This window comes from Myxocyprinus asiaticus, chromosome 46, assembly GCF_019703515.2.
Source record: "Myxocyprinus asiaticus isolate MX2 ecotype Aquarium Trade chromosome 46, UBuf_Myxa_2, whole genome shotgun sequence".
NCBI classification, from domain to species: domain Eukaryota; kingdom Metazoa; phylum Chordata; class Actinopteri; order Cypriniformes; family Catostomidae; genus Myxocyprinus; species Myxocyprinus asiaticus.
In genome coordinates, this window is record NC_059389.1 from 22,617,795 (window position 1) to 22,644,870 (window position 27,076).

General features: G+C 37.6%; 1 protein-coding gene across 1 annotated transcript in view; it reads right to left on the reverse strand.

Annotated features, from left to right (window-relative positions):
* The window catches only part of LOC127435637 (USP6 N-terminal-like protein), a 47,751-nt gene that overhangs the window by 11,666 nt on the left and 9,009 nt on the right, over positions 1-27,076 (reverse strand). Inside the window, exons 2-8 of the mRNA XM_051689247.1 lie at positions 18,154-18,227; positions 10,111-10,196; positions 9,792-9,831; positions 7,927-8,007; positions 7,723-7,830; positions 5,436-5,545; positions 1,096-1,144 (exon numbers count right to left, since the gene is read on the reverse strand). Coding sequence (XP_051545207.1) covers positions 1,096-1,144; positions 5,436-5,545; positions 7,723-7,830; positions 7,927-8,007; positions 9,792-9,831; positions 10,111-10,196; positions 18,154-18,227 — 548 coding nt within the window. The remainder of the gene's footprint in view (positions 1-1,095; positions 1,145-5,435; positions 5,546-7,722; positions 7,831-7,926; positions 8,008-9,791; positions 9,832-10,110; positions 10,197-18,153; positions 18,228-27,076) is intronic.

Sequence of the window (27,076 nt, forward strand, 5' to 3'; positions counted from 1 at the left end):
GTGTGTTGCAATCATCTGATTTGAAATTACTGTACATAAAAAAACAAAAAAACAATGAAATTCACAAGGTAAAACTTCATATTATGTGTAGTTGTAGTGCTTTCAATATAGCAAAGAGTGAATATAATTTACAAATCACTCCTTTTTGTTTTTGTTAGCATTTGTCATACTGTCCCAACTTTTTCAGAATTGGGGTTGTAGTCAGTAGTGTACTGTGCCAAACATCCTGCCAAACTATCCTCATAAAAACATTGTTTCCAATTGTTTCCTGGCTGTCCATCCTCTATATCTTTTCAAACAACATTTAGGGCTGAGAACAGAAATTTGGGAAAGTACTCTATAAATAAATGGAGTATAAAATCTAATTAGTATCAGACAAACGGCCTCTGTTAAAAGTCTTAAGACCCTGGTCACCCACCGCCAGTGGTCAGCATTGTAGAGTCACTGTCTCTGGATCAGTCTGTATTCAATGCATGCGTTCACATTTTTGTCGAGCAAATCAATCAGTTTACACGAAAAAAAGACAGATAGTGGGTTTCATTCACTAATAGTTGCATACTTATGTGCACAGAAAAATTCAAACTACAGGTTGGTACGCAAATATAATTGTTCTTACCCTTACCTTTTGTTGACAAATTTTGCTTATTCTAAACGAGGGAGTGCTTCCATGGTAATATTGGGCCAAAAAGCATGCACAGGTGGACACTTCAAGTGGCATAGCACCGCTCTTATACTATTACAACATGCTATGATTTGGGATGCACTAATCCTAATCTTGCATACTGTCTAGTGGTGATAGTGTGTGAATTGGCATTCAGCCATGTCTTTGCTTATTTTTACAAATGCCAAGTTTTATTTTAGGATTTGGGGTTCTTCTACAGTAATTATATTTAGCTTAACTTAAGAACAATACAAGTTGATGGGAAATCCTCATTTACTGTAGTTAGCCAGGTAATTATGTGTGCATGCTGGACTTGTTGACAGGGTTGGACACAGACTGGGACTTCTTCCCTTCTGTACTGTGTCATTCAGCACATGCTGTCCTGAGTTACAAAACATTTACACATAAACATCCAAAGTCTGTCAGTCGCTCACCGTGTTGTAGACGGAATAAGCTGCCAGCACATGGAACAGGGATTGCTGTCTGTAGAGGACAAAAACAGAGGTTTTTTTTAAAGCCGTCATCCAGACGTCCCTAAAAGAGAGTTTAATAATTCTTTGCAGATCTACGTATTCAATACAATATATAAAAAAATGCAGTGCACAAAAAACAATTACTTGAATTTAATTAAAATATAAAACATCTGAACATGTTTTATATTTCTGAGTCTGAGGTTTAAAGTAATTTTGATATTTTTTCTGGGGGTTAAAGAAAAAATATGTCTAGGTGACGTAACCGTCCAAAAACTGTTAAAATAAATAAACAACAAAATATTTCTATATCTTTATATTATCAAATTAGTCTCATTAAAAGCTGTAATTCCTGAATAAATAAACAGTAGTTTGGAATAATTATTTTGGTATTTTTTCTTAAAAAAATAACCAGTGAAACAATTTTGTTTTAAAATATAATTTATATTTGAAAAACTTTGTAACCAACATGCAGGTAGCCATTTTGTTGTCATGCGACAAGAAAACCATAAAACTGAAAAGACCCCTTTAGACCCTCATGACTGTGTGTGGAAACAAAAAAAAAAACAGCCTTTTTTATATTACATTTTGGATGGAGTAACCAAGAAAACTTCTTGATATTCTTAACTCTAAAATTCATGATATTTGTAACATACAAAAAAAAAAAGTTTACCTTGAAAAAAATGTTTAAAAAGTTTTCTGAAATTACATTTTTGAAAGTATTTTAACCTTGTGCGACCCCGAGTCCACATACGTGGACGTTGTATTTTGGCTTCGCTATACGCAACGAATAATTTAAATGAATAAAAACCGACTGAATACTGTTCACAAGACTCTAGACTGTCTTTTAAAGGATTAAACTTCTGCCACATTGAGTCACGTGACAACACCATGCCGTCGATTTCCTTGAAGCGCTTCTACAGATGCAGCGCCAACAAAAGTGCCTCTGATAAGATCTCCCAAAGTTTTTCATTTAAACCTTTTTGGTTGTAAAGAGTAGCGTCTCTAGTTTCATTTAATATTCCGCTGCTGATAAACATGATGTCTACATATGTGGACACTCGTACAGTTTTTCCTCAAAAGTAGAAAAAACTTGTTAGTTATTTTGAATAACTTTCAACTGAAAATAAAATAAATAAATAAATAAATAAATAACTCAGCAAAAAAGAAACGTCCTGTCACTTTCAACTGCTTTTATTTTCAGCAAACTTAACGTGTTAATATTGTGACTAACAGAAAAGTAACAGTCAGTATCTGGTGTGGCCACCAGCTGCATTAAGTACTGCAGTGCATCTCCTCCTCATGGACTGCACCAGATTTGCCCGTTCTTGCTGTGAGATGTTACCCCACTCTTCCACCAAGGCACTTGTAAGTTCCTGGACATTTCTGGGGGGAATAGCCCTCACCCTCCGATCAAACAGGTCCCAGACGTGCTCAATGGGATTGAGATTCAGGCTCTTCGCTGGCCATGGCAGAACACTGACATTCCTGTCTTGCAGGAAATCACGCACAGAACGAGCAGTATGGCTAGTGGCATTGTCATGCTGGAGGGTCATGTCAGGATGAGCCTGCAGGAAGGGTACCACAAGAGGGAGGAGGATGTCTTCCCTGTAACGCACAGTGTTGAGATTGCCTGCAGTGACAACAAGTTCAGTCCGATGATGCTGTGACACACCGCCCCAGACCATGACGGACCCTCCACCTCCAAATCGATCCCGCTCCAGAGTACAGGCCTCAGTGTAATGCTCATTCCTTCGATGATAAACGCGAGTCCAACCATCACCCCTGGTGAGACAAAACCCTGACTCATCCATGAAGAGCACTTTTTGCCAGTCCTGTCTGGTCCAGCGAAGGTGGGTTTGTGCCCATAGGCGACACTGTTGCCGGTGATGTCTGGTAAGGACCTGCCTTACAACAGGCCTACAAGCCCTCAGTCCAGCCTCTCTCAGCCTATTGCGGACAGTCTGAGCACTGATGGAGGGATTGTGCGTTCCTGGTGTAACTCGGGCAATTGTTGTTGCCATCCTGTACCTGTCCCGCAGGTGTGATATTCGGATGTACCGATCCTGTGCAGGTGTTGTTACACGTGGTCTGCCACTGCGAGGATGATCAGCTGTCCTTCCTGTCTCCCTGTAGCGCAGTCTTACAGTACGGACATTGCAATTTATTGCCCTGGCCACATCTGCAGTCCTCATGCCTCCATGCAGCATGCCTAAAGCACGTTCATGCAGATGAGCAGGGACCCTGGGGATCTTACTTTTGGTGTTTTTCAGAGTCAGTAGAAAGGTCTCTTTAGTTTTTTTTTTGTTTTTTTTTTGTCATTGTGTATTCTATATATACTTTATTTTCTATCCAATTTGAATTTTTATTCTACTTATTTTATGTATTTTTCCTTATTATTGTCTCTGTCTTGTTGCTGTATTGTATTGTTGTGCACTGGAAGCTCCTGTCACCAAGACAAATTTCTTGTACATGTAAGCATATCTGGCAATAAAGCTGATTCTGATGGGGTTTAAACTAGATTTTTAAAAGACTTCCTATTTTTATTTTTACCTCAGGTGTTTTTTTTTTTTTGTCAACGACCCAATTTCAAGCCTTTGTTTCGATGTATTACTTAGTCAATGAAGGGAAACTTTGTGTCTATACTAATATATTCATTAAATATCTGAATAGAATTCATTTTGATATTTTTTGTGGGGCATAAAGTCAGAAACATCAAGGTGGTGTAACTGTCCTGAGAAGTAAAAAGGTATCATAACAAGGCTGAAATTCTTAAAATATATTACACAGTTTTGCATGTTTTTATTATAAAAAATAATAACATTATTTCTTTCAAAAGTAGTAGAGAAATACTTATTCATATCTGATCAACTTTTGTCCAAAAAAGTCAGTGTGGTATAACTAACACAGGAAGCCGTTTTGTCATGTGACAAAAAAATCGAAACAAAACAGAATGTCAAAATGTATTTTTTTTTTTTTTTTAAATAGTCTGATATTTGTAAAACTATTCAACTTGAAATGTTAGAAAATGTTTTACTTTTTACTTGATGTTTACACAACTTGACATTTTTAGAGTAATTAAACTTCCTGTTGAAAATAATTTGAAGTTTTTCAAAAACGCATCAAACCAACATAAATTCAAAGATTACATGTTTAAGAATGTGATGTGTGCATTTTAAATGAGATTTTAGATTTATTTTCTTTTTAGCATTTTTATTTATCATTGATCTAACTATATTTTGAGATCATACAAAAATCATTGATGGTTCAATTCAGCTCCAAGAGTAGAAATAAACCTGCCCATGGTAACTAAAAGAGCCTATTCATGCACAAGCCATCACTTCCAAAGGAGATGTATGTTAATATTTCATAATGTCTGCAGATTTGGAATGATTTAGCAATGCAGAGTAACACTGCTGGTGACTGACCAATGGAAAGCAACACTGTGTATGAGAAACACTCATGAGTAACGCAAACAAACAGCAGATGTGTTAAAAAAAGCTTGCGCTCTACATATTGGCCTTGCAGCACTAATAAAAATGTAGAAGTTATTGCTCAGATCTTCCATCCACAGGGTACCCACAGCAGAGAGGTAATGTAGGTGGTTTCTACATCAACTGTGGGAGTGCCATCCATGCAAACCACATAAAACCCCACCGTGCACTTTGGTTTGCTTTACAAAAGGTGAGCTTAGAAGACTTTTTTCAGTTTAATCGAAAAAGGAGGAGAACCATTACTTCTGAATACGAAACATTATTTGAAGGTTATTGATTGTTATTGATTGGTTATATTCATCTGGTCAGCGCTTCTTTAAAATAGCACGATAGATTACTGGCTGCAAATTGACTGTTAAAACAAAACTGTTTTAGACAGCTGTCCTTTCATAAAGAGGATATTTAATCCCAAGTGGGTCTTAACGACTGTCTGGCACAAAAGGAAACTATTTTTTTTTTTTTGTGTGACACTGTGGCAGAACTTTAGTTGTTGTGGATAACATCAAAGTACTATTTATTCTGGGCATAATGGTAACAAGTCACTGGTTCTGTCATTTCCTGAGAGGCCACGAACAGAAACAGGAAGCTGAACAAAAACGCAGTGTCAAAAAGGAAGTAACTCTTATTTTGGTTGAGGGCTTACAAGGTCTGAGCAGCTCATTCCAGATCCACCTGAACATGTAAGCTGTGTAACACAGAAAAAACCCACAATGCCAAAAAGACCTAGACTTAAATATGAAAAACATAAAAGAGAAAGAACAGACAAAATCCTAAGCACACTTTCATGTGTGCAGTTGTGCAATATCTTACTTGACCCCAAAGCGGTCCATGAACATGATATGGTTTCTAAAGGTCCTGTTGACATCAAGATCTATCTGCTTAATTTCAGTTGAGTACTTTTTGGCTTGTTCCTTCATTTTCTGAAAAACAAAAAAAAACAAGCAAATAAAAAGGTTAAAGAATTGTTATGCCAATAATGTGGTAATGTTATGAGCAATTTAGAGCCTCAAATATCCTATACACTGCCGTTCAAATGAATGTGTAAACAAGATGCTTTCTTAAACCTAAATGAAACTAAACAAAAGTTAAAAGCGAAGTGTGTAATTTCTGTGGCACTAGTGGTACCAAATGGAATTGCAGAAATGATAATAATTTCTAAACAGGTTTCCCAAACACTCTCTCATTTTCCAATGGTTGGACAAACAGGTAGTCCTGCCCCAACCTAACGCAGTTAGTTGAGCCAGAAGTTGACATGTCGGGATGCTTAAAATACATAATCATCATCATCTTACAGTTGGCACTCACTTCGTTTTTATATATCTTGATGAGATTGAAATACTGAAAATCAAATTAGCAGGTGATTGATTTTCACTGCAGTAAAAACTATCACAAGTGCTGCTGTTGAAATGTCTAAATTTGAATACAGGAAGCTTGATAACTCTTGGTTTCATTTGAAGAGAGACACTTCTGCTATGTGCATTCATCATGGAGCAGAAAATATAAAGTTAGTAATGTTACGCCTGCACATAAATATACACCAATCAGCCACAACATTAAAACCACCTGTCTAACACTGAGTAGGTCCCCCTCGTGCCGCCAAAACAGCACCAACCCGCATCTCAGAATAGCATTCTGAGATGATATTCTTCTCACCACAATTATACAGAGCAGTTATCTGAGTCACCGTAGACTTTGTCAGTTCAAACCAGTCTGGCCATTCTCTGTTGACCTCGCTCATCAACAAGGCATTTCCATCCACAGAACTGCTGCTCACTGGATGTTTTTTGTTTTTGGCACCATTCGGAGTAAATTCTAGAGACTGTTGTGTGTGAAAATCCCAGGAGATCAGCAGTTACAGAAATACTCAAACCAGCCCATCTGGCACCAACAATCATGCCACGGTCCAAAATCACTGAGATCAAATTTTTTCCCCATTCTGATGGTTGATGTGAACATTAACTGAAGCTCCTGACCCATATCTGCATGGTTTTATGCACTGCTGCCACACGATTGGCTGATCAGATAATCGCATGGATGATTGTTAATGCCAGACGGGCTGGTTTGCTGAGTTTGCTGGACTTGCTGTGCAACCTTTCATGTTATGTCGTTATAGGACTCATTTTACTGTGGATATAGATACTTTTCTACTGGTTTCCTCCAGCATCTTCACAAGCTCCTTTGATGTTGTTCTGGGATTGATTTGCACTTTTTGCACCAAACTACATTAATCTCTAGGAGACAGAATGCGTCTCCTTCCTGAGTGGTATGATGGCATGGTGTTTATACTTGCATACAATTGTTTGTACAGATGAACATGGCACCTTCAGGTGTTTGAAAATTGCTCCCAAGGATGAACCAGACTTGTGGAGGTCCACAATTTTCTTTGAGGTCTTGGCTGATTTCTTTTGATTTTCCCAAGATGTCAAGCAAAGAGGCACTGAGTTTGCAGGTAAGCCTTAAAATACTTACACAGGTACATCTCCAATTGATTCACGGATTGAGTTGGGAAGGTTGTTCCTCCACAGAGGTACAGTGAAGACGAAAGTTCAAGAAAGTGAGTCAATTTATAAAGCATTTACAGATGTTAACATTCACACCTTTTAATGTTAAAAATTATTTATTAGTATATGTAGAAATGAACGTAAACCAAGATTAATAAATGCTGTAAAAGTATTGTTTATTGTTAGTCCATGTTACCTATTGTGTTAACCTAATTGTAAAGTGTTTCCATGGTATTTAAATGGTGCTAAAAGGTACTTCAAAGAAAACCATGGTATCATCATCATGCTAGTGTACGAAACCATGGTATTACCATGGTACTTTTTGCAAAGGATTGTTAGGCTGTATCAAACATGCTAATTGCTGCTTCCAAATAAGAGAAAACATTTGTTATGAAATAAATCATTGTTGCATCTAAAAGGGCAGATCAGAGACAAAACATGTCTGGCTAATTAAATCCCAAACAATCACACAGGACAAACCAAAACCCAAACAAATAGGCCTTTGAATCTATAAACATCAAACAGTTACTGTTTATTCAAAGGACCTGCTAGAACCCAAACACATCTCACACAGACGATCCCGCCGCAGCTCCTACCTCATACTTCCTGAAGTTGGCCTGCTTCACATTATCCACGTCTAGCAGCAGAGCCCAGGCCTGCCCACGCAGCTGCACGGGAATCCCCTTGTACACCCGCTTTACCATCTGCACAATGCACAGAAGAACAGGAAACAAATGGATGATGGGATTTATTTTTGGGTTTCCAATATTGTGATGTTTGACGGGTATGGTTTAGGTTACCTTTTCGCTGTTGTGGTACTTTTCCCACTTCTTCACCATTTTAAGCCATTTCTCAACTCTTTCAATCTCCAGGAGCTTGTACTGAGGGAAGAACAGAAAGAATCTTTAGCCTTATAGTCTTAAAACTTTAACACTATTCATTTACAACCTTGCAAGCACTGGTACAGTTGAAGTCAGAAGTTTACATACACCTTAGCCAAATACATTTAAACTGGTTTTTCACAATTCCTGACATTTATGCGTAGAAAACATTCCATGTCTTAGGTCAGTTAGGATCACTACTTATATTTTAAGAAAGTGAAATGTCAGAATAATAGTAGTGAGAATGATTTATTTCAGCTTTTATTTCTTTCATCACATTCCCAGTGGGTCAGAAGTTTACCTACACTTTGTTAGTATTTGGTAGCATTGCCTTTAAATTGTTTAACTTGGGTCAAACATTTTGCAAAGCCTTCCACAAGATTCTCATAATAAGTTGCTGGAATTTTGGCCCATTCCTCCATACAGAACTGGCGTAACTGAGTCGGGTTTGTAGACCTACTTGCTCGCACACTTTTTCAGTTCTGCCCATCAGATTGAGGTCAGGGCTTTGTGATGGCCACTCCACTACCTTGACTTTGATGTCCTTAAGTTATTTTGCCACAACTTTGGAGGTATGCTTGAGGTCATTGTCCATTTGGAAGACCCATTTGCGACCGAGCTTTAACTTCCTGCCTGATGTCTAGAGATGTTGCTTCAATATATCCACATAATTTTCCTTCCTCATGATGCCATCTATTTTGTAAAGTGCACCAGTCCCTCCTGCAGAAAAGCACACCCACAACATGATGCTGCCACCCCCATGCTTCACGGTTGGGATGGTGTTCTTCGGCTTGCAAGCCTCACCCTTTTTCCTCCTAACATAACGATGGTCATTATGATAAACAGTTCAATATTTGTTTCATTAGACCAAAGGAAATTTCTCAAAAAAGTAAGATCATAATACCCATGTGCACCTGCAAACTGAAGTCTGGCTTTTTTATGGTGGTTTTGGAGCAGTGCTTCATCCTTGCTGAAATGCCTTTCATGTTATGTCAATATAGGACTCATTTAACTGTGGATATAGATACCTGTCTACCTGTTTCTTCCAGCATCTTAACAAGGTTCTTTGCTGGTGTTCTGGGATTGATTTTTGCACTTTTTATGTTTATCTCTAGGAGACAGAATGAGTCTCCTTCCTGAGTGGTATGATGGTTGCGTGGTCCCATGGTGTTTATACCTGCGAACTATATGTGAACGTGGTACCTTCAGGCATTCGGAAATTGCTCCCAAGGATGAACCAGACTTGTGGAGGTCCACAATATTTTTTCTGAGGTCTTGGCTAATTTCTTTTGATTTTCCCATGATGTCAAGCAAAGAGGCACTGAGTTTGAAGGTAGGCCTTAAAATACATCCACAGGTACACCAATTGACTCCAATTAGCCAATTAGCCTATCAGAAGCTAATTGGCTAATTGCCTAAATGCTTGACAATTTTCTGGAATTTTCCAAGCTGCTTAAAGGCACAATTAACTTAGTGTATGTACACTTCTGACCTACTGGAATTGTGATATAGTTAATTAAAAGTGAAACAATCTGTCTGTAAGCAACTGTTGGAAAAATTACTCGTGTCATGCGCAAAGTAGATGTCCTAAATGACTCGCCAAAACTATAGTTTGCTAATATAAAATCTGTGGAGTGGTTAAAATGTTTTTTGTTTTAATGACTTCAACCTAAGTGTATGATTTCAACTGTTGACCAAACCTTTTACCAAAGGTTTAATTGAGGATATCATAAAATATTTGAAAGCGATAGCATGTGCAAGGAAAGCTGATATCCTAATGTTACCTTCTCCTCCACTGCAGTTGGTATCGGCAGTTCCTCTTTACTAAAAAAAAAAAAAGTACAAAAATATCTCATTTTAATTCAGTTAACATTAAAGATACAGGTATGTGGACTTTAAAACACAATCTTCACAAAATTTTTAATCGCAATCATTAACTACTGTAGCTATTGTCCAAAACAAACATAAAAATGTATATAGCTCAGGGCTTTGACGACACCGTTGAGCTTAAGCAAACTTCCTCAACTGAGAACAGAAGTCATCACCTAGCTATGGTAGTTTTAAAGAGGGTTAAAGGACAAGAGAGAGCACTGCATGACTTACTGCAGGAAACCAAAGCGATCTGTGAACTTGAAGATGCTGTAGTCTGCATCCTCCCAGGAGTTAATGTGAACACCCTCCTGCCTGCCCTGCAAACGGCCCAAACAAAAAAAAAATTAGCAACTGGAATAAAAGGCAAACAGAGAGATGATTTGGACTCAAATATCACTTTAAATTAAAACACCAAATAAAGTGAAAAAGAGCTCATTTTGCGAGTAAGGGTTGGACAAGTGAAGGTGACATAAGAAACCCCCAAAACCCCCATGGTGTTTTAAGAATGACTGATAGATATTTCCATTTATTCTGAACAACTTCTCTCTATCGCTCAATAAACCAATGTAAAGGTGTAACACTAAGAAGTTCCTTGACGAGTGCAGTCAATGAGCGCATTTACACACATGCTCTTTAACCGATTATGGCCAACGTGTAAGGTCATTTAAACACTTTAAGGAGTGTTCTCTTATGGTTTCAGCAAAAAACGATAGGTACGATTTTAGATTTTTTTACCCAGATTTTGCGTTGCATATAAACCCCTTTACCAGCGTTCTAACCTGTTGTGTGCACGATACACAAAGTGTTTAATAGTGGTCGACCAATATAGGTTTTTTAAAGGCCGATGCCAATATCCAGGGAGCAGGGTTGCCGATAGGCCGATATAATTCATATAAAACACGCAATTTAATATAGTAAATAAATTATACATAAAATTGCTAATAAAAGGAATTAACTTTTTGGTACTATACACCGATCAGCCACAACATTAAAACCACATGCCTAATATTGTGTAGGTCCCCCTCATGCCGCCAAAACAACGCCAACCCGGCACTGTTTTTCTCACCACAATTGTACAGAGCGGTTATCTGAGTTACCGTAGACTTTGTCAGTTCGAACCAGTCTGACGATTCTCTATTGACCTCTCTCATCAACAAGGCATATCCGTTCACAGAACTGCTGCTCACTGGCTGTTTTTTGTTTTTGGCACCATTCGGAGTAAATTTTAGAGACTGTTGTGCATGAAAATCCCAGGAGATCAGCAGTTACAGAAATACTCAAAACAGCCCGTCTGGCACCAACAATCATCCATGCGATTATCTAATCAGCCAAACGTGTGGCAGCAGTTCAGTGCATAAAATCATGCATGTACGGGTCAGGAGCTTCAGTTAATGTTCACATCAAGCATCAGAATGGGGGGAAAAAAATTATCTCAGTGATTTGGACAGTGGCATGATTGTTGATGCCAGATGGGCTGGTTTAAGTATTTCTGTAACTGCTGATCTCCTGGGATTTTCATGCACAACAGTCTCTAGAATTTACTCCGAATGGTGCCAAAAACATCTAGTGAGCGCCAGTTCTGTGGACGAAATGCCTTGTTGATGAGAGAGGTCAACAGAGAATGGCCAGACTGGTTTGAACTGAAAGTCTACAGTAACTCAGATAACCGCTCTGTACAATTGTGATGAGAATAGCATCTCAGAACGCTATTCTGAGATGCGGGTTGGCACTGATTTGGCAACACAAGGGGGACCTACACAATATCAGGCAGGTGGTTTTAATGTTGTGGCTGATCGATGTATTTTCTCAAAATTTCAGACATAACTTTAACTTTGTAAAAATATTAAGAAAAAACATATTACATAATAAGATGTTTAATGTGTGTTTTAAACGGTAGGTTTCAGTCATCCAACTCTAGTAATTAATTTGTACAAAGAAACTGTTAACGTATTAAAAAGGAAAACCCAACAATGCACACAGTAGTCCAGCAACCACAGATGGCATGTGCGCATTAGCAATCATATTTTCTCACAAAATACTGAAACAAACTAATTGTACATACAATGCACAGTGAATATGACAGATACTTATAGCGCATGTGAAGCACTTTTACTTTGAAGTTGCTCTCACGCGCTAGTGCTGATCCAGCGAGCAACAATCACTTGACAGCTTTCATTTTACTCTGCCCTGATCGCCTTCATGGGGTGTCATGGACTGACCATCATGCAACATCTGTGAGGCAGAGGGACAGGGTTTTTAAGGCTAATATAAAACGTGGTTAAGAGGTTTTATATATATATATATATATATATATATATATATATATATATATATATATATATATATACACACACAGGTGCATCTCAATAAATTAGAATGTCGTGGAAAAGTTAATTTATTTCAGTAATTCAACTCAAATTGTGAAACTCGTGTATTAAATAAATTCAATGCACACAGACTGAAGTAGTTTAAGTCTTTGGTTCTTTTAATTGTGATGATTTTGGCTCACATTTAACAAAAACCCACCAATTCACTATCTCAAAAAATTAGAATATGGTGACATGCCAATCAGCTAATCAACTCAAAACACCTGCAAAGGTTTCCTGAGCCTTCAAAATGGTCTCTCAGTTTGGTTCACTAGGCTACACAATCATGGGGAAGACTGCTGATCTGACAGTTGTCCAGAAGACAATAATTGACACCCTTCACAAGGAGGGTAAGCCACAAACATTCATTGCCAAAGAAGCTGGCTGTTCACAGAGTGCTGTATCCAAGCATGTTAACAGAAAGTTGAGTGGAAGGAAAAAGTGTGGAAGAAAAAGATGCACAACCAACCGAGAGAACCGCAGCCTTATGAAGATTGTCAAGCAAAATCAATTTAAGAATTTGGGTGAACTTCACAAGGAATGGACTGAGGCTGGTGTCAAGGCATCAAGAGCCACCACACACAGACGTGTCAAGGAATTTGGCTACAGTTGTCGTATTCCTCTTGTTAAGCCACTCCTGAACCACAGACAATGTCAGAGGTGTCTTACCTGGGCTAAGGAGAAGAAGAACTGGACTGTTGCCCAGTGGTCCAAAGTCCTCTTTTCAGATGAGAGCAAGTTTTGTATTTCATTTGGAAACCAAGGTCCTAGAGTCTGGAGGAAGGGTGGAGAAGCTCATAGCCCAAGTTGCTTGAAGTCCAGTGTTAAGTTTCCACAGTCTGTGATGATTTGGGGTGCAATGTCATCTGCTGGTGTTGGTCCATTGTGTTTTTTGAAAACCAAAGTCACTGCACCTGTTTAACAAGAAATTTTGGAGCACTTCATGCTTCCTTCTGCTGACCAGCTTTTTAAAGATGCTGATTTCATTTTCCAGCAGGATTTGGCACCTGCCCACACTGCCAAAAGCACCAAAAGTTGGTTAAATGACCATGGTGTTGGTGTGCTTGACTGGCCAGCAAACTCACCAGACCTGAACCCCATAGAGAATCTATGAATACATATACAGTAAATGAACACTTTCCAGAAGGCCAACAATTCACTAAAAATGTTTTTTTTATTGGTCTTATGATGTATTCAAATTTTTTGAGATGGTGAATTGGTGGGTTTTTGTTAAATGTGAGCCAAAATCATCACAATTTAAAGAACCAAAGACTTAAACTACTTCAGTCTGTGTGCACTGAATTTATTTAATACACGAGTTTCACAATTTGAGTTGAATTACTGAAATAAATGAACTTTTCCACGACATTCTAATTTATTGAGATGCACCTGTATATATATGAGTGCAAGTTTGGTGAGGTTTGTAAATTACATCTTTTTAAACTAGGTATCCACATATTTGCAGATGGTATATTACATTAGTTTTATTAATATTTGCCTTGATATTATTAGACAAGACAATTAAACATTACAGGGAACTGTTGAGAAGAGAGAGAAACATGAGCTCGAGAACATCCGACACATAGGATAGTTTAAATGAGACGTAGTTGTACACTGGTCTATTATAGAGCGCAACAGTGACCGCCCATCTTTCAGCCGTCAGGGTTCCGGAAGTATTTTCCCCATTAATTTCTTCCATTGACTTTTTATAAAATCTCAGTAACCGTCCTGCTATATGACACTTGACGCAGTTAATTGATTAAATTAATAATGGCTGACTGTGAATACTAAATTTCAACAATGGCATCTGAAACTGAAAAATATTGATTTTAAATGATGCTGCATCCAAGCCACTAGGTGTCAGTGCAAGTCCAAGATGACACAGACAAAAGTTACTGAGTGCACCTTTAACATTAGTTGTGTCCGAAATCGCCCCTATCCACTATATAGTGCACTATTTTGGGTGTCGGCCATTTTGTAGTGGTGTCCAAATTAATTCCCTACATCTCGTTCCCTACATTTGTTTGCTCATTCTTACCCACAGTGCACTCTGATTTCAAGTGTACAGCCAATATACGTTCAATGACGCTATCTTGCCCATAATCCAACGTGGGGAGGACTGACGTGCAGAGAGAGAGAGGGAGCACGAGAGACACCAGTTTACAGCTTCCTTTATTCCTGCAATGTTTTATTTCACACTGGCTGTATTGTTTTACTTTTCGACATATCAATACTTGATTAAAAAAAATCTAAATTCATACAGACAAATTGAACAATTTGATTAATTTATACAGATTAAAATATATTTTATATATTTATTTTTTTATTTTGCCATTAATGCCAAGTGATTTCTTTCTTCACTAACTCACTGAGGTGACTGCACACAATGAAAATAATTCAAATATTCAGCTATCACATGTATGTATTTGTCTAATAATCAAATGTATGTTATTAATAACTTTGGTGCTGTATTACAGTTGCATGAGGGCGCTATGTGCACGTCATCTCTCTCGGTGCTCAGGAATGCTGCCCAGTTTGGATGGGAGAGTGTCAAGATGCTAAAATAGGGGGCCTGGGTAGCTCAGTGGTAAAATATGCTGGCTACCACCCCTGGAGTTCACTAGTTCGAATCCCAGGGCGTGCTGAGTGACTCCAGCCAGGTCTCCTAAGCAACCAAATTGTCCCAGTTGCTAAGGAGGGTAGAGTCACATGGGGTAACCTCCTCGTGGTCGCTATAATGTGGTTCGTTCTCGGTGGGGCGCGTGGTGAGTTGAGCGTGGTTGCCGCGGTGGATGGCGTGAAGCCTCCACATGCGCTATGTCTCCGTGGCAACGCGCTCAACAAGCCACGTGATAAGATGCGCGGGTTGACGATCTCAGGCGCGGAGGCAACTGGGATTCATCCTCCGCCACCCGGACTGAGGCGAATCACTATGCGACCACGAGGACTTAAAAGCACATTGGGAATTGGGCATTCCAAATTGGGAGAAAAAGGGGAAAAATCCAAAAAAAAAAAAAAAAAGATGCTAAAGTTGATAAAGTGCACTGACAGACATCCATTATATGGGAAAAAGTAACAGAGTGAATCAGAATCAGCTTCATTGCCAAGTATGCTTACACATACAAGGAATTTGTCTTGGTGACAGGAGCTTCCAGTGTGCAACAATACAAAAACAGCAGCAAGACATAGATAATAATAAAAAATAAAAAAATTGTTATACACATACGTACAGACACACATACATACACACATACGTAGTGCAATCTAATACAAATCTGTTATCTGTTATGTACAGTGCAAATACAAATCTGTTATGTACAGTGCAAATGTTTTATTTATTTATTTATTTTTCAGAGGAATGAAATGGCAGAAGAGGTTGGATGTGTTGGATAAATATAAAAAGACTAAACTGTGTGTTGCACATAGTTATTGCTCAATGTGGCAATTTAACTGTTCATGAGATGGATAGCCTGAGGGAAAAAACTGTTCCTGTGCCTGACGGTTCTTGTGCTCAGAGCTCTGAAGCGTCGGCCAGAAGGCAACAGTTCAAAAAGGTAATGGGCAGGGTGAGTGGGGTCCAGAGTGATTTTTCCAGCCTTTTTCATCACTCTGGAAGTGTTTTGTTTCTTGAAGGGGGGGGGGGGTCAGGGGGCAACTAATAATTCTCTCAGCAGTCTGAATGGTCCTTTGTAGTCTTCTGATGTCTGATTTCGTAGCTAAACCAAACCAGACAGTTATTGAAGTGCAGAGGACAGACTCAACGACCGCCGAGTAGAACTGTATCAGCAGCGCCTGTGGCAGGTTGAACTTCCTCAGCTGGCGAAGGAAATACAACCTCTGCTGGGCCTTTTTCGCAATGAAGTCAATGTGGGTCTCCGACTTCAGGTCCTGTGAGATGGTAGTGCCCAGGAACCTGAATGACTCCACTGCTGCCACAGTGCTGTTTAGAATGGTGAGGGGGGGGTCAGTGTTGGGGTGTTCCTCCTATCATCTCCACCATTTTGAGCCTGTTCAGCTCAAGGTTGTTTTGACTGCACCAGACAGCCAGCTGTTCAACCTCCCTTCTGTATGCAGCTTCATCATCATCTCGGATGAGGCCGATGACAGTGGTGTCGTCTGCAAACTTCGGGAGCTTGACAGAGGGGTCCTTGGCGGTGCAGTCATTTGTGTACAGAGAGAAGAGTGGTGGGGAGAGCACACATCCCTGGTGGGCACCAGTACTGATTGTACAGGTGCTGGAAGTGAGTTTCCACTGACTCACAAGCTACTGCCTGTCCATCAGAAAGCTGGTAATCCACTGACAGATAGACATGGGAACAGAGAGTTGGTGTAATTTATTCTGGAGAATAGCTGAGATGATGGTGTTGAAAGCCAAACTGAAGTCCACAAAAAGGATCCTTGCATATGACCCTGGTCTGTCCAGATGTTGGAGGATATGATGCAATCCCATGTTGACTGCATCATCCATGGACCTGTTTGCTCAATAAGCAAATTGAAGGGGATCTAGAAAGGGATCAGTGATGTTCTTCAGGTGGGCCAACACCAGACTCTCAAATGATTTCATGACCACAGACGTCAGGGCGACAGGTCTGTAGTCATTAAGTCCTGTGATTTTTGGTTTCTTTGGGACAGGAATAATGATTGAACATTTGAAGCAGCATGGGAATTCACACTGCTCCAGTGATCTATTGAAGATCTGTGTGAAGATGAGGCCCAGCTGGTTAGCACAGGATCGAGACACGCTGGTGAGACGCCATCTTGGCCTGAAGCTTTCCTCGTCATTTGTTTCAGAAAGACGCGGCTCACATCATCTTCACAGATCTTAAGTGCAGGTTGAGTAGCAGGAGGGGGGAGGAGGGGGGTTGCAGGAGGCGTTGGTGTTTGTGTGACGTGAAGGCCATAGTGGGTGTGGGGTGTGAGACTGGGCCTTTCAAATCTGCAGTAGAGCACATTCAGGTCGTCAGCCAGCTGTTGGTCCACCACAGGTTTGGGGGTAGGAGTCCTGTAATTTGTAAGTTGTTTCATGCCACTCCACACTGATGCAGGTTCGTTAGCTGAAAACCTGTTTTTCAGCTTCTCAAAGTATCTTCTTTTAGCCACTCTGATTTCCTTGTTCAGTGTGTTCCTTGCATTTCGAACACAGCTAGTGTTTTATAAGCAAAACTGCATAAGGTTTTTCAGATATTTTTTTTATATGAGTGTATTCTGTCTTACTGTACTGGCAGATATTTTTTTTCACTTGTTATTAACTTGTTTATAGTCGAACAAGTAAAAAATTCTGCCAGTACTGAAGAAGTAATCCAAAGTATTTAGATTAAGTTACTGACCTTGAGTAATCTAATGGAACATGATACAAATTACATTTTAAAGCAAGTATTTTGTAATCTGTAGTGGAATACATTTGAAAAGTAATCCTCCTAACCCTGGTTAGAACTTCACAAGGGTGATCAAGACCACAGTGTTAAGTGGATATCACTTATTACTTAGCTACTTACCATATAAATTTATATGAAATATTGATTTAAAATTACTAAGTGAGAAGAAAGCAACCAAGGAATGGTGCGAATGACACAAATCTAACAGAGCAAGGTAGGAAATCAGTTGCCTGGGACAATGGTCAATTATACAGTGTAGCGGTCATTATACCAAAATATTCAATGCCAGAATTCCATGATTGACCAATCAGAATAAAGTATTCCAGAAAGCAGTGTAATAAATTATTTTTATAATTTATAAGTTAATGTGCACAGCTGTCCACTGTAGCAAAGAGTCATGGGTTATCAATCTTTTCATGATCCAGTTTGCCCTTGTCTGAGCATTGATTGAACTGCTCAAAGTCCAAAATTTAGGTTGCTAGCTGTAGAAAGATAGATGGTGCTTGAAGTGCAGGACAATTTATGTGACTTGCCTTCTCATATTTTGCAATGATCTCAGCCCGTTCTTCAGCTATAAGTGTATCAATGTCTTTCTTCATCTCAAAATCTGAAAAAAGAACACAAAAAGTGTGACTGAGCAAAATTAACAAAACAATTTTCTTATAGGTCGCAGAACAATAAGTATTACAAAAACTCTGTCAACTCAATCTCCCATCTCTTCAGATAAAACATGTGAAAATAATCTGTAGGATCTACATTCCATCAATATTACAACATTCATCCACTTCCGTTCTGCTTGATGATTGCTTTAGACATTCAGCCTATGATGTCAGACTGCACAATCCAGTGTTTTCCACAGGATTTTGTGAGGCTATGTACATTTTAAAGTTAAATGCATCAATCTGGTGCACTTTGAGAGCAAAATTAAGAGGCTAGATCTATGAAGACCTTTGTGCTCTTGTAAACAATTTTGTGCTCTAGTAGTAATTTAATCAAGACGGTAACAAACCACAAGAAATATGTTCTGTTTTCAGTCAGGGACTGTAAAGACAGTAAGCCCTTGTGTCATTGCCCACATAGGGCTTCAGCCACCCCTTGAAAACATGGATTAACCCCCATTCTTTTCTATACTTTTGGGAGTATATTTTAGAGAGTGACATGTTAGCTATTTTTTTAATGTGTGTGTAATGTCCAAGACTGTGTATTTGTATTTATATTTTTATTTGTATTGTGTGTATATAAGTTTAATAAAGTTTAAAGTTTATTATTATGTGTTTGAATAAAGTACAAATGTACAGACTTGTCTAAATAAATGATCTGAATACAGAGAGTTCAGAAACAGAAATGAACTAAACCCCTGTGATAGTGAGTGATAAGACAGTAATAAGTGCATGAGAAGAATAAAAATCAAATTAAACAGTCAAATTAAATTGTTAAAATTAAAACAAAGGAGGAGAAAACAATACAGATTAGTCCTTAGCAACACTGTTTACACATGCGCAGCTCATTCATGTCTATGTCAGCTGCCATGCGGTCAACTGAATGTGCTGCTCCTCTCTGCCACTCACTGAACAGTGTAGACGCAGAGAGAGGTGTGCCTGCGGCGGGAAAGCAAGACCTCATGCTCGCGGGGCAATACTGGCGACTCTCTTCTACGGAAAGAGTCCAAAAAAATCGCTACATTTGTCGCTAGGTGCTTTTTGGAAAAAAAGTCGCTAAAGGGGTCTGAAAAGTCACTAAATCTTGCGACAAAGTCACTAATTTGGCAACACTGTCAGTCGACATAAGCGAGGAGACTGACAGCTAATGTCGTTAGCTAATGTTAGATTAACATTAATTATCAATAGCTATGTTTCCATCCAAGGTTTTTTTTTTTTGCGACAAAAGGTGTAGCGCATCAAAAAGTTTACCAATATAGCTGATGGAAACGCAAATTAATCGCTAAAATTTCACAACTGACGACATAATATTTTTCAGTTTACCTCTAGCACATAACCTCTATGTCGATACTTCAAATGTCGTGAAAAACTGGTTTGGAAACACTTTTTGTCGAGAAAATTAATGTAGTGTCACATGACAGAATTTACCCCAATTGTTAGCCTGTGTTAATCATGACGACAAGGCATACATCCTTTACTGAAAAAAAAAAAAAAGGACGTAAAAGCCAATTTATTGTACGTGAAGCATTACTCGCACTGTTATGGATTGGTCTTAATGGCATATCTGCACAGATCCAATGCTACAAACACATCTGCGTCATGACATTTCCAGGAGTGCCAACACAAATATCTCGTATCATGCACCCATCAATATCAACAAGTGCACAGAGAACAAATTAATAGCCACTCTTTGTGATTAATTTAACTGCGATAGTCATCCGTTTATTTATTAAAGTTGCTTTTCCACACCATTCAAAATAATAGATGGCAGTCATGGAATTAGCCCACAATACATAAAACATATTTCTGTGCACAAAGAGGTTTTAAATTAAAAAATAAATACACAATACTTGGAGAAAAGCATCAGTGTGCTTTTTTGGAACACTACCATAGCCCAATTCTATAAAATTATTGTTTTGCTTTCTTTTGAAAAACATGCCGGCAAAATCCCCTGTATTAAATAAAATAAATGACCAAACGAATAAAGCATTAAATAAAAAAAAAAGCAATAATTACCAAACGAAAAAAATTATATTGTTAGGCCTATCTAACTGCCTTTTCTTTACACAAACTTAAATTAGCCTTACCCTGTATTGTAGACGAAAAAAGTCGGCTGAATGACATTCTCAGAAAAGACTATGAACTATCAGGACTATTTTTCCAATGCAGAGTTCACTTTCAGAAAACGAGCTTTAGAATATTTTAAATATTTTAAATGTAACCTTCTTTACCTTGGATCGTATTTGCTGAGCTTTTTCAGAAAATGTCAATTGCATTATGACACTAAAATTAATTTTAGATGATAATCAAGTTCAGTTGGTCGTTAAAAGTTGCTGGACAATTATGCGGGACATAATGCAGTTTTGATGGCGATGCTTTATATTAGATGATTGTTCAAAATAGCCTATTGAATATCAGGAATGTATCATATGTAAACCCTAATATTACACTGCATCAATTTTTCTTTAATAGCTGTGCACACAGCATATATGCATCGATGGATGGTCCTTATACTGACTGACTGGGGCTGACTGACTGGGAGTGACAGATCATTTGCCGAAGCAATGGCGCAAAACACAATGTTAGAGATATTTCATATTAATACGGGAAGTGTAAAAATATTTTCCGATCATTAAGAAACTGTGGCAGGACAAATTAAACAGTCTAGGTAATTAATGGTAAACACTGCAATCATCTCGAGGAAACACAGCCATGTGTTGTAATGTCAGCTAATTCTTCTGGCACCATTTTTTTTTAGACAAATATCCTTGGCTTGGGAAAAGCCCTAGAAAAAAATCCACATGCAAGACCACCAATAATTAAGTCACAGGAGTAAACCCATAAAACTATTTAACTGTTAAGGCTATGCTGTGCAGGAAAACACGTAAGCCTTGGTACTTCCATGCAGAGGACCCAATGCATGGTCCTCTGGTCAGATTCACACAGGAACACATAAGCTTTGAAGGTGCACCAAACCATGCAAGAACAAATTATTCCACAGGTAAAATTTTGACTCTTCATGTTGGCCATTGCAGTCAAAGATTTGGGCTGGAAACTGAAAGGAAACATTTTGAAAAGCTCTAGGCTCAAACCCCACTAGGGGTGATTTGGAAAGAGTATTCAAAACTTGCTCTATTCAACTGGGAAAGACAAAAGAAGCTTGTTTGAGGATTTTAATGAACTGTGCATTACAAGCTCTGTTAATTTATTTGTGGCCATAACGTGTGGGGTAGTATCAGAAGTAGACAAAGCAAGACTGTTGCAGTTGATACTGGCCACCATGTGTTAAACTGTCGAGGTATGTTGGTTTACATTCACTGTTGACAGGTGCAATTTAGAACATACAAAAGAGCCTTCAGTTCACCGGACAACTGCTCTCCTGAGAAACATGGTCACTTTTCACTGTTTTACCACCTGTTCTTCTTAGAACATTGGATCCTATAAATGGCAACCCAAGATTCCCTTTCAAATTTCCCTTTCAGACTTTTTATTAAATAAAATTTTTGTGGTAATAAAGAATTGACATTATCCTGATGCTTTCTGCATGCAACCATCATCCTCTTGAGAAGCTAAAGATGTCATACCAGGTCACATCTGTTTTAAAGCTTGTAAAATCTTGTTCGAAAATCAAGTGCAATTCGTTCACTGCCTTGAGAAAATACTTCTTTGAGAAATAGTTAGTCTGCTATAAGGTGACCAGTGAAAACAGGTCAAAGTTTGCAAGCAATATTAGCATAATTTATTTACTGCAGTCTCATCCGGGAGTCTGGGGAGTTAATGGCTTGATGGAAATAACGGGAATAAAATGTGGGCCACTACAAGTCAGCTTGTTACTGAGCAATGCCTTAAACTTCCATCCTTGTTAATCTACATGTGGACAATAGCAATAAAAGGCTAATGCTATGAAATCTATCTGCACTGTTTTTCAGCCTGGTTAAAAAACAGCTTTGTCAAGGCTCATCAAATGGGTTTATCATGATAATGTATTGTGACCATGTTTCCTCCCGGTCAAAGTGAAGGTCCACCAAAGAAAGTCTTTGCAGAGCTGTGCTTAAAGGTTCTCACGAAGCGAAATACACTGAGGTCACCCGCAGATCTGTACAAATAACCACATGCCTTCAAATATAATTGCGTTGGTATTCTGTAATTTTTCTTTGAGGTTTTACACAAGACCTGTGGCACAATTCTCAGTGCAACTGTCTGAGAGTTATTCATGATTTAAGTGAACTATTTCATTATGCTTCACATTGTTACATTCCAAAAATGTACATTAATTTTACATTGGTTAATTAGTTTTATTGGTTAATTAAATGTTTTTACACAGAAATTGCTTTAAACAGATAAATGTTTCTTGTGAGCAGAGTTGCCGATGGCCATTGCAATGCATATGTCACAAATAAGATAAAAAAGCGGATTTCTTTTCTTTTTTTTACACAATATTTACTCAAAATTCACCCAAAAACATATTGAAAACTAGTTAGAAAATTAGAAAGCGTTTGTTATGCATTGACAAGTCTGTCAGTAGATTATGGAACTGACACAAGTCAAAATGGCCAATTCAGTAAGTCATTGGCCACTGCCCATAATCTCAAAATATCAGCCAATTATTTGGCATAGACTCTGTTGCCTTTAGCTTGCTCACTGGGAGGTTTGTAAGACACCATTCTTTGTAAATGCCGTTTTGGAATGTTAAAGCTGCTTTATGAATTGTGAAAAAATCTCTAAACAAATAATAAATGTTTTAACACATTAATTAATTGCAATTAATTATATAAAAATATAATGTGTTAAAAAAAAGATTAACACTAGAGGTAGACCGATATATATCGGTTTTACGATTAATCGGTGCCGATAGTTGCTCTTTGGAACTATCAGCTATCGGCAAATCAAATCTGTTAGTTGCCGATAGTCTTTTTTTATTCCTCTGTGATCCTCTGAATATTACATTTTTTTTAAATTGAAGTGAGGGCATAGAAAATGTAAAGAAAAATGCGACCATAGAAACGTCCCTCATCAGCACTTAAATCGTGTCTCCAACTTCAAATTGTGAATAACAATAATAATATACAGTCCTTTTAGAAAGTGTTCAGACCCCTTCATTTTCTTTCACATTTTGTTATGTTGCAGCCTTATGCTAAAATGCTTTAAATTATTTTATTTCTTTACATCAAGCTACACTCCATACCCAATAATGAAAAACAAAAACCAGATTTTTGAAAACTTTTTTGCAAATTTATTAAAAAGAAAAAACTGAAATATCACACTAAGACCCTTTGCTATGACACTTAAAATGTAGCTTACTTTGCATTTTATTGTCATTTGATTCATTTAATATTTAGTCCTTTCAGATGGAGAACATTTATACATATAAATGATGTGATCCAAAGTGCATTTGAACAGCGGTGAAACACTTTCTTATGATGTGTTACATTCATACGAGCAGACAGAGAAGTTTGAAGTAAATTTGGAGCAGATGAAATAGAAATAAACCTTGTATAAATTGTCAGCTTTACACTAAGCTAAAATGCTATTTCTAGCCATTTTACATGCACGTTACCAGGCACGATCATATTTTTTTTATGAAGAAAATTCACGTTAGATCATAATTAATTTTTTCTAGTAAGACCTTTGATTAGGGCAAAAATTTTATTTTTGATAATAACTGTTGTATTGTTTTCCTGTAAAAATATCTAAAAATCCTTAAAACAAGATCACAGGGTATCTGCAGGTTCAAAGGAATGAAATGTAAGACTTTTTAAGGTCAAATAAAAGAAAAATTTAAGACCACTTTCGCAATAAAAACAAAAACATTAATTCATTAGCTGGTAAATAAAAAACCATTGAGGCTACTTGAATGTATCTGGACATGTTTTTATATTTATATATATATATATATATATATATATATATATATATATATATATATATATATATATATATATTATTGTGCATTTGTGTGTTAATAAGTTAATACAACATTAAAACTCTAAATGAAATCATTAAGAATGCATGTAGCCTAAAGAATGCAGCCTATATTGTGACCCTTCTCTTTAGTCACTTGCTTTCTAGCAAGACATGACGCATTAGACCAATGCTTTGGCAATGTCACAGTTTATGTCAAACATGAAAGTGGTGGCAAAAACCACTCGCAAAAAATAAACTTTTATTGGATTACGTTGTTGAAAAATTATTCTGAGGGCTCTCGTTGACTGCTGTGGCTTCAAGATCATCATCAGAGCTGACTGGACTGAGGAGATCATTTCAACTCACAACTTTGCAGCATAAATTAATAGCGAAAATGATTACATGTTTGTTATTAACTCATCATTATAGTAATTGTATCATTAAGAATATGTTTGTATTTATGATGTTTTTTTGTCATACTTTCGTTTAACCCTCTAATCGGTCAAATCTAACAACAATCAGCGGGCTTTCTGCCACCACTTACTGCGCATGCGCTGACATTTTTGTAAACAAGAGGATTGGTCTATAGACCTTATTCACAGTAGCGCCATGTTTGATTTTTAATGGGAATGGAAATGAGGCTGTGAGGGATAGACTTGCCATTTCTTCAATGGCATGCACAGTGTAAATCTGTAAAAAGCTCCAATATCCCATCTGATTTTCCACAACTCATGCTGTCTGGAGTTTTTTGTCTACTGAGTGTCCTTGAAAAGATATTTTTTCAATGTTTTGTACATGGAACGATCCAAAAACACTTTAAACTGCAGTACATCTCATCAAAGAGACTGTACGTCTATCCTGCACAGCCTTTTTGTCATTCCCATTAAAAATCAAAGATACTGCTGCTGTGAATAAGGTCTAGCATGTGCTGAATAACATTTATATTTTTTTCTTGGTAGATACCTTTATCAAATACTTTAACAGGTAGTTAAAGGGCAGCTCATTTAAAAATGAAATTTTTCACTGTCATCACTGCTCACCCCTGAGTCTGTATGAATTTTTCTCTGCCATGGAACAAAAAAGGAGATGTTAAGAAAAACGTTTAGTCTCAGTCTCAATTCACTGTCACTGCATCTTGTTTTTCATTCAATGAAAGTGAATGGTGACTGAAACTCCCTAATAACTCCTTTTGACATCCACTGAAATAAAGTCATGCAGGTTTGCAACAGCATGAAGGTAAGTGATGACAATTTTCATTTTTGAGTGAAATATCTCAAATAAAAACTCATCAGTTACCTTGAAATTGGCCGTTTAAAGTTGACAAGATGTATTGAAAATGTTAACAGATTAAATTATGAAAGAGAAGAAGAGGGAAAGACGCTTTGCTGTTGTTTTCCCCCTGATTGGTCTGAATAACTCGCAGCATCATGCAGGCTGCTCTGTCTTGTCTGTCCGTGCACTGTCAGTGTCCTCTTTGCTCCGCGATGTTATCACTGCGTGAGAAAAGGGACGTGTGGCGTGAGAGCGTGAGAACAGTGTCAATTGCATTGGCAGCCCTAGATCTAGAGAGATGGAGATGAGAGATATAACAGGTGTAAATCTGCAGCTGAGTAGTTCTGTTAGCTTTACAATTATTGTCAAAGGTATAGTGTGAAATAAGGAAGTGCAATGATTTGAAAGGCATCAAAAGACCGCTCCAACCTCGCATGCTTGAAAATTGTAACGTTGATCACTTTGTCGATTATAAGCAGGAGCGACAGTTAGAGACGCAAAATAACGGCATTTGCATTTCGGATTAACAGGTTTATTAAGGTTTATACATGTGTAACATCGTAAGTTCAGTAAAAATGTGCTTCCCTGCACGTGCTCACACTAAACTCAAGCGTCAGCTGCTAAATGACGGATCCATGAGAGAGAGAGAGAGAGAGAGAGAGAGAGAGAGAGAGAGAGAGAGAGATTTGATTTTGACTTGCGCAGATTCTGCTGTTTTAAGCGTCTCCTCTATTCACGCCCCATAATTTAAGACCTCAGCAAATGAAATTTAAGACTTCTTGTAATTTATTTAAGACCTTTTATGGCCTTAAATTTTAAAAAGTAAATTTAAGACTTTTTAAGACTTTAAGGACCCGCGGATACCCTGGATCAATTTGATTTATCTTGTTTTAGAAACAACACTGCGTAAGATATTTATGTTTTTCAGAGAATGTATTTTTAACATGTGTATTTTGTCTTACTGTACTGGCAGAGATTTTATAGTCAAAACAAGTGAAAAAATCTACCAGTGCTGAAGAAGTAATCCAAAGTATTTAGAATACGTTACTGATCTTGAGTAATCTAACGGAATATGTTACAAATTATATTTTACAGCATGTATTCTGTAATCTGTAGTAGAATACATTTCAAAAGTAACCCTCCCAACCCTGAATGTATAGGCTTTAAAATATGTATAGGCTCAGTTTGGTAAATATTAAATATAGAGCATTATAACAGAGCCAAGTCTATGTCATTCTTTTAAAAATCAGAGTCCCTGGTGTGTTTCAGGTTTGTTTAGTGTTAATAGTCCCATGTTATGCACACAATCTTCTTTTTTTCTGATTATTATTGGGTTTTTTGTAAATAATAATAATAATAATAATAATAATAAAAAACTAAATCTGGGATTTTATTCATTTTAGACTCTGGCCTCTATGTCTGTGCCAACTAAGAAAATGCTGTAACATTCTATGAATTATTTTAAAAACTATTGGATTTTCCACCACCCAAGTTATCGGTCTCTGCAAAATCTACTATCAGTCGACTTCTAATTAACACAATTAATCATGCCCACAAATCATACGTAAATTGCAAATTCTGTAAAAAAAAAAAAAAAAAAAGAAAGAAAGAATTTTCCTGG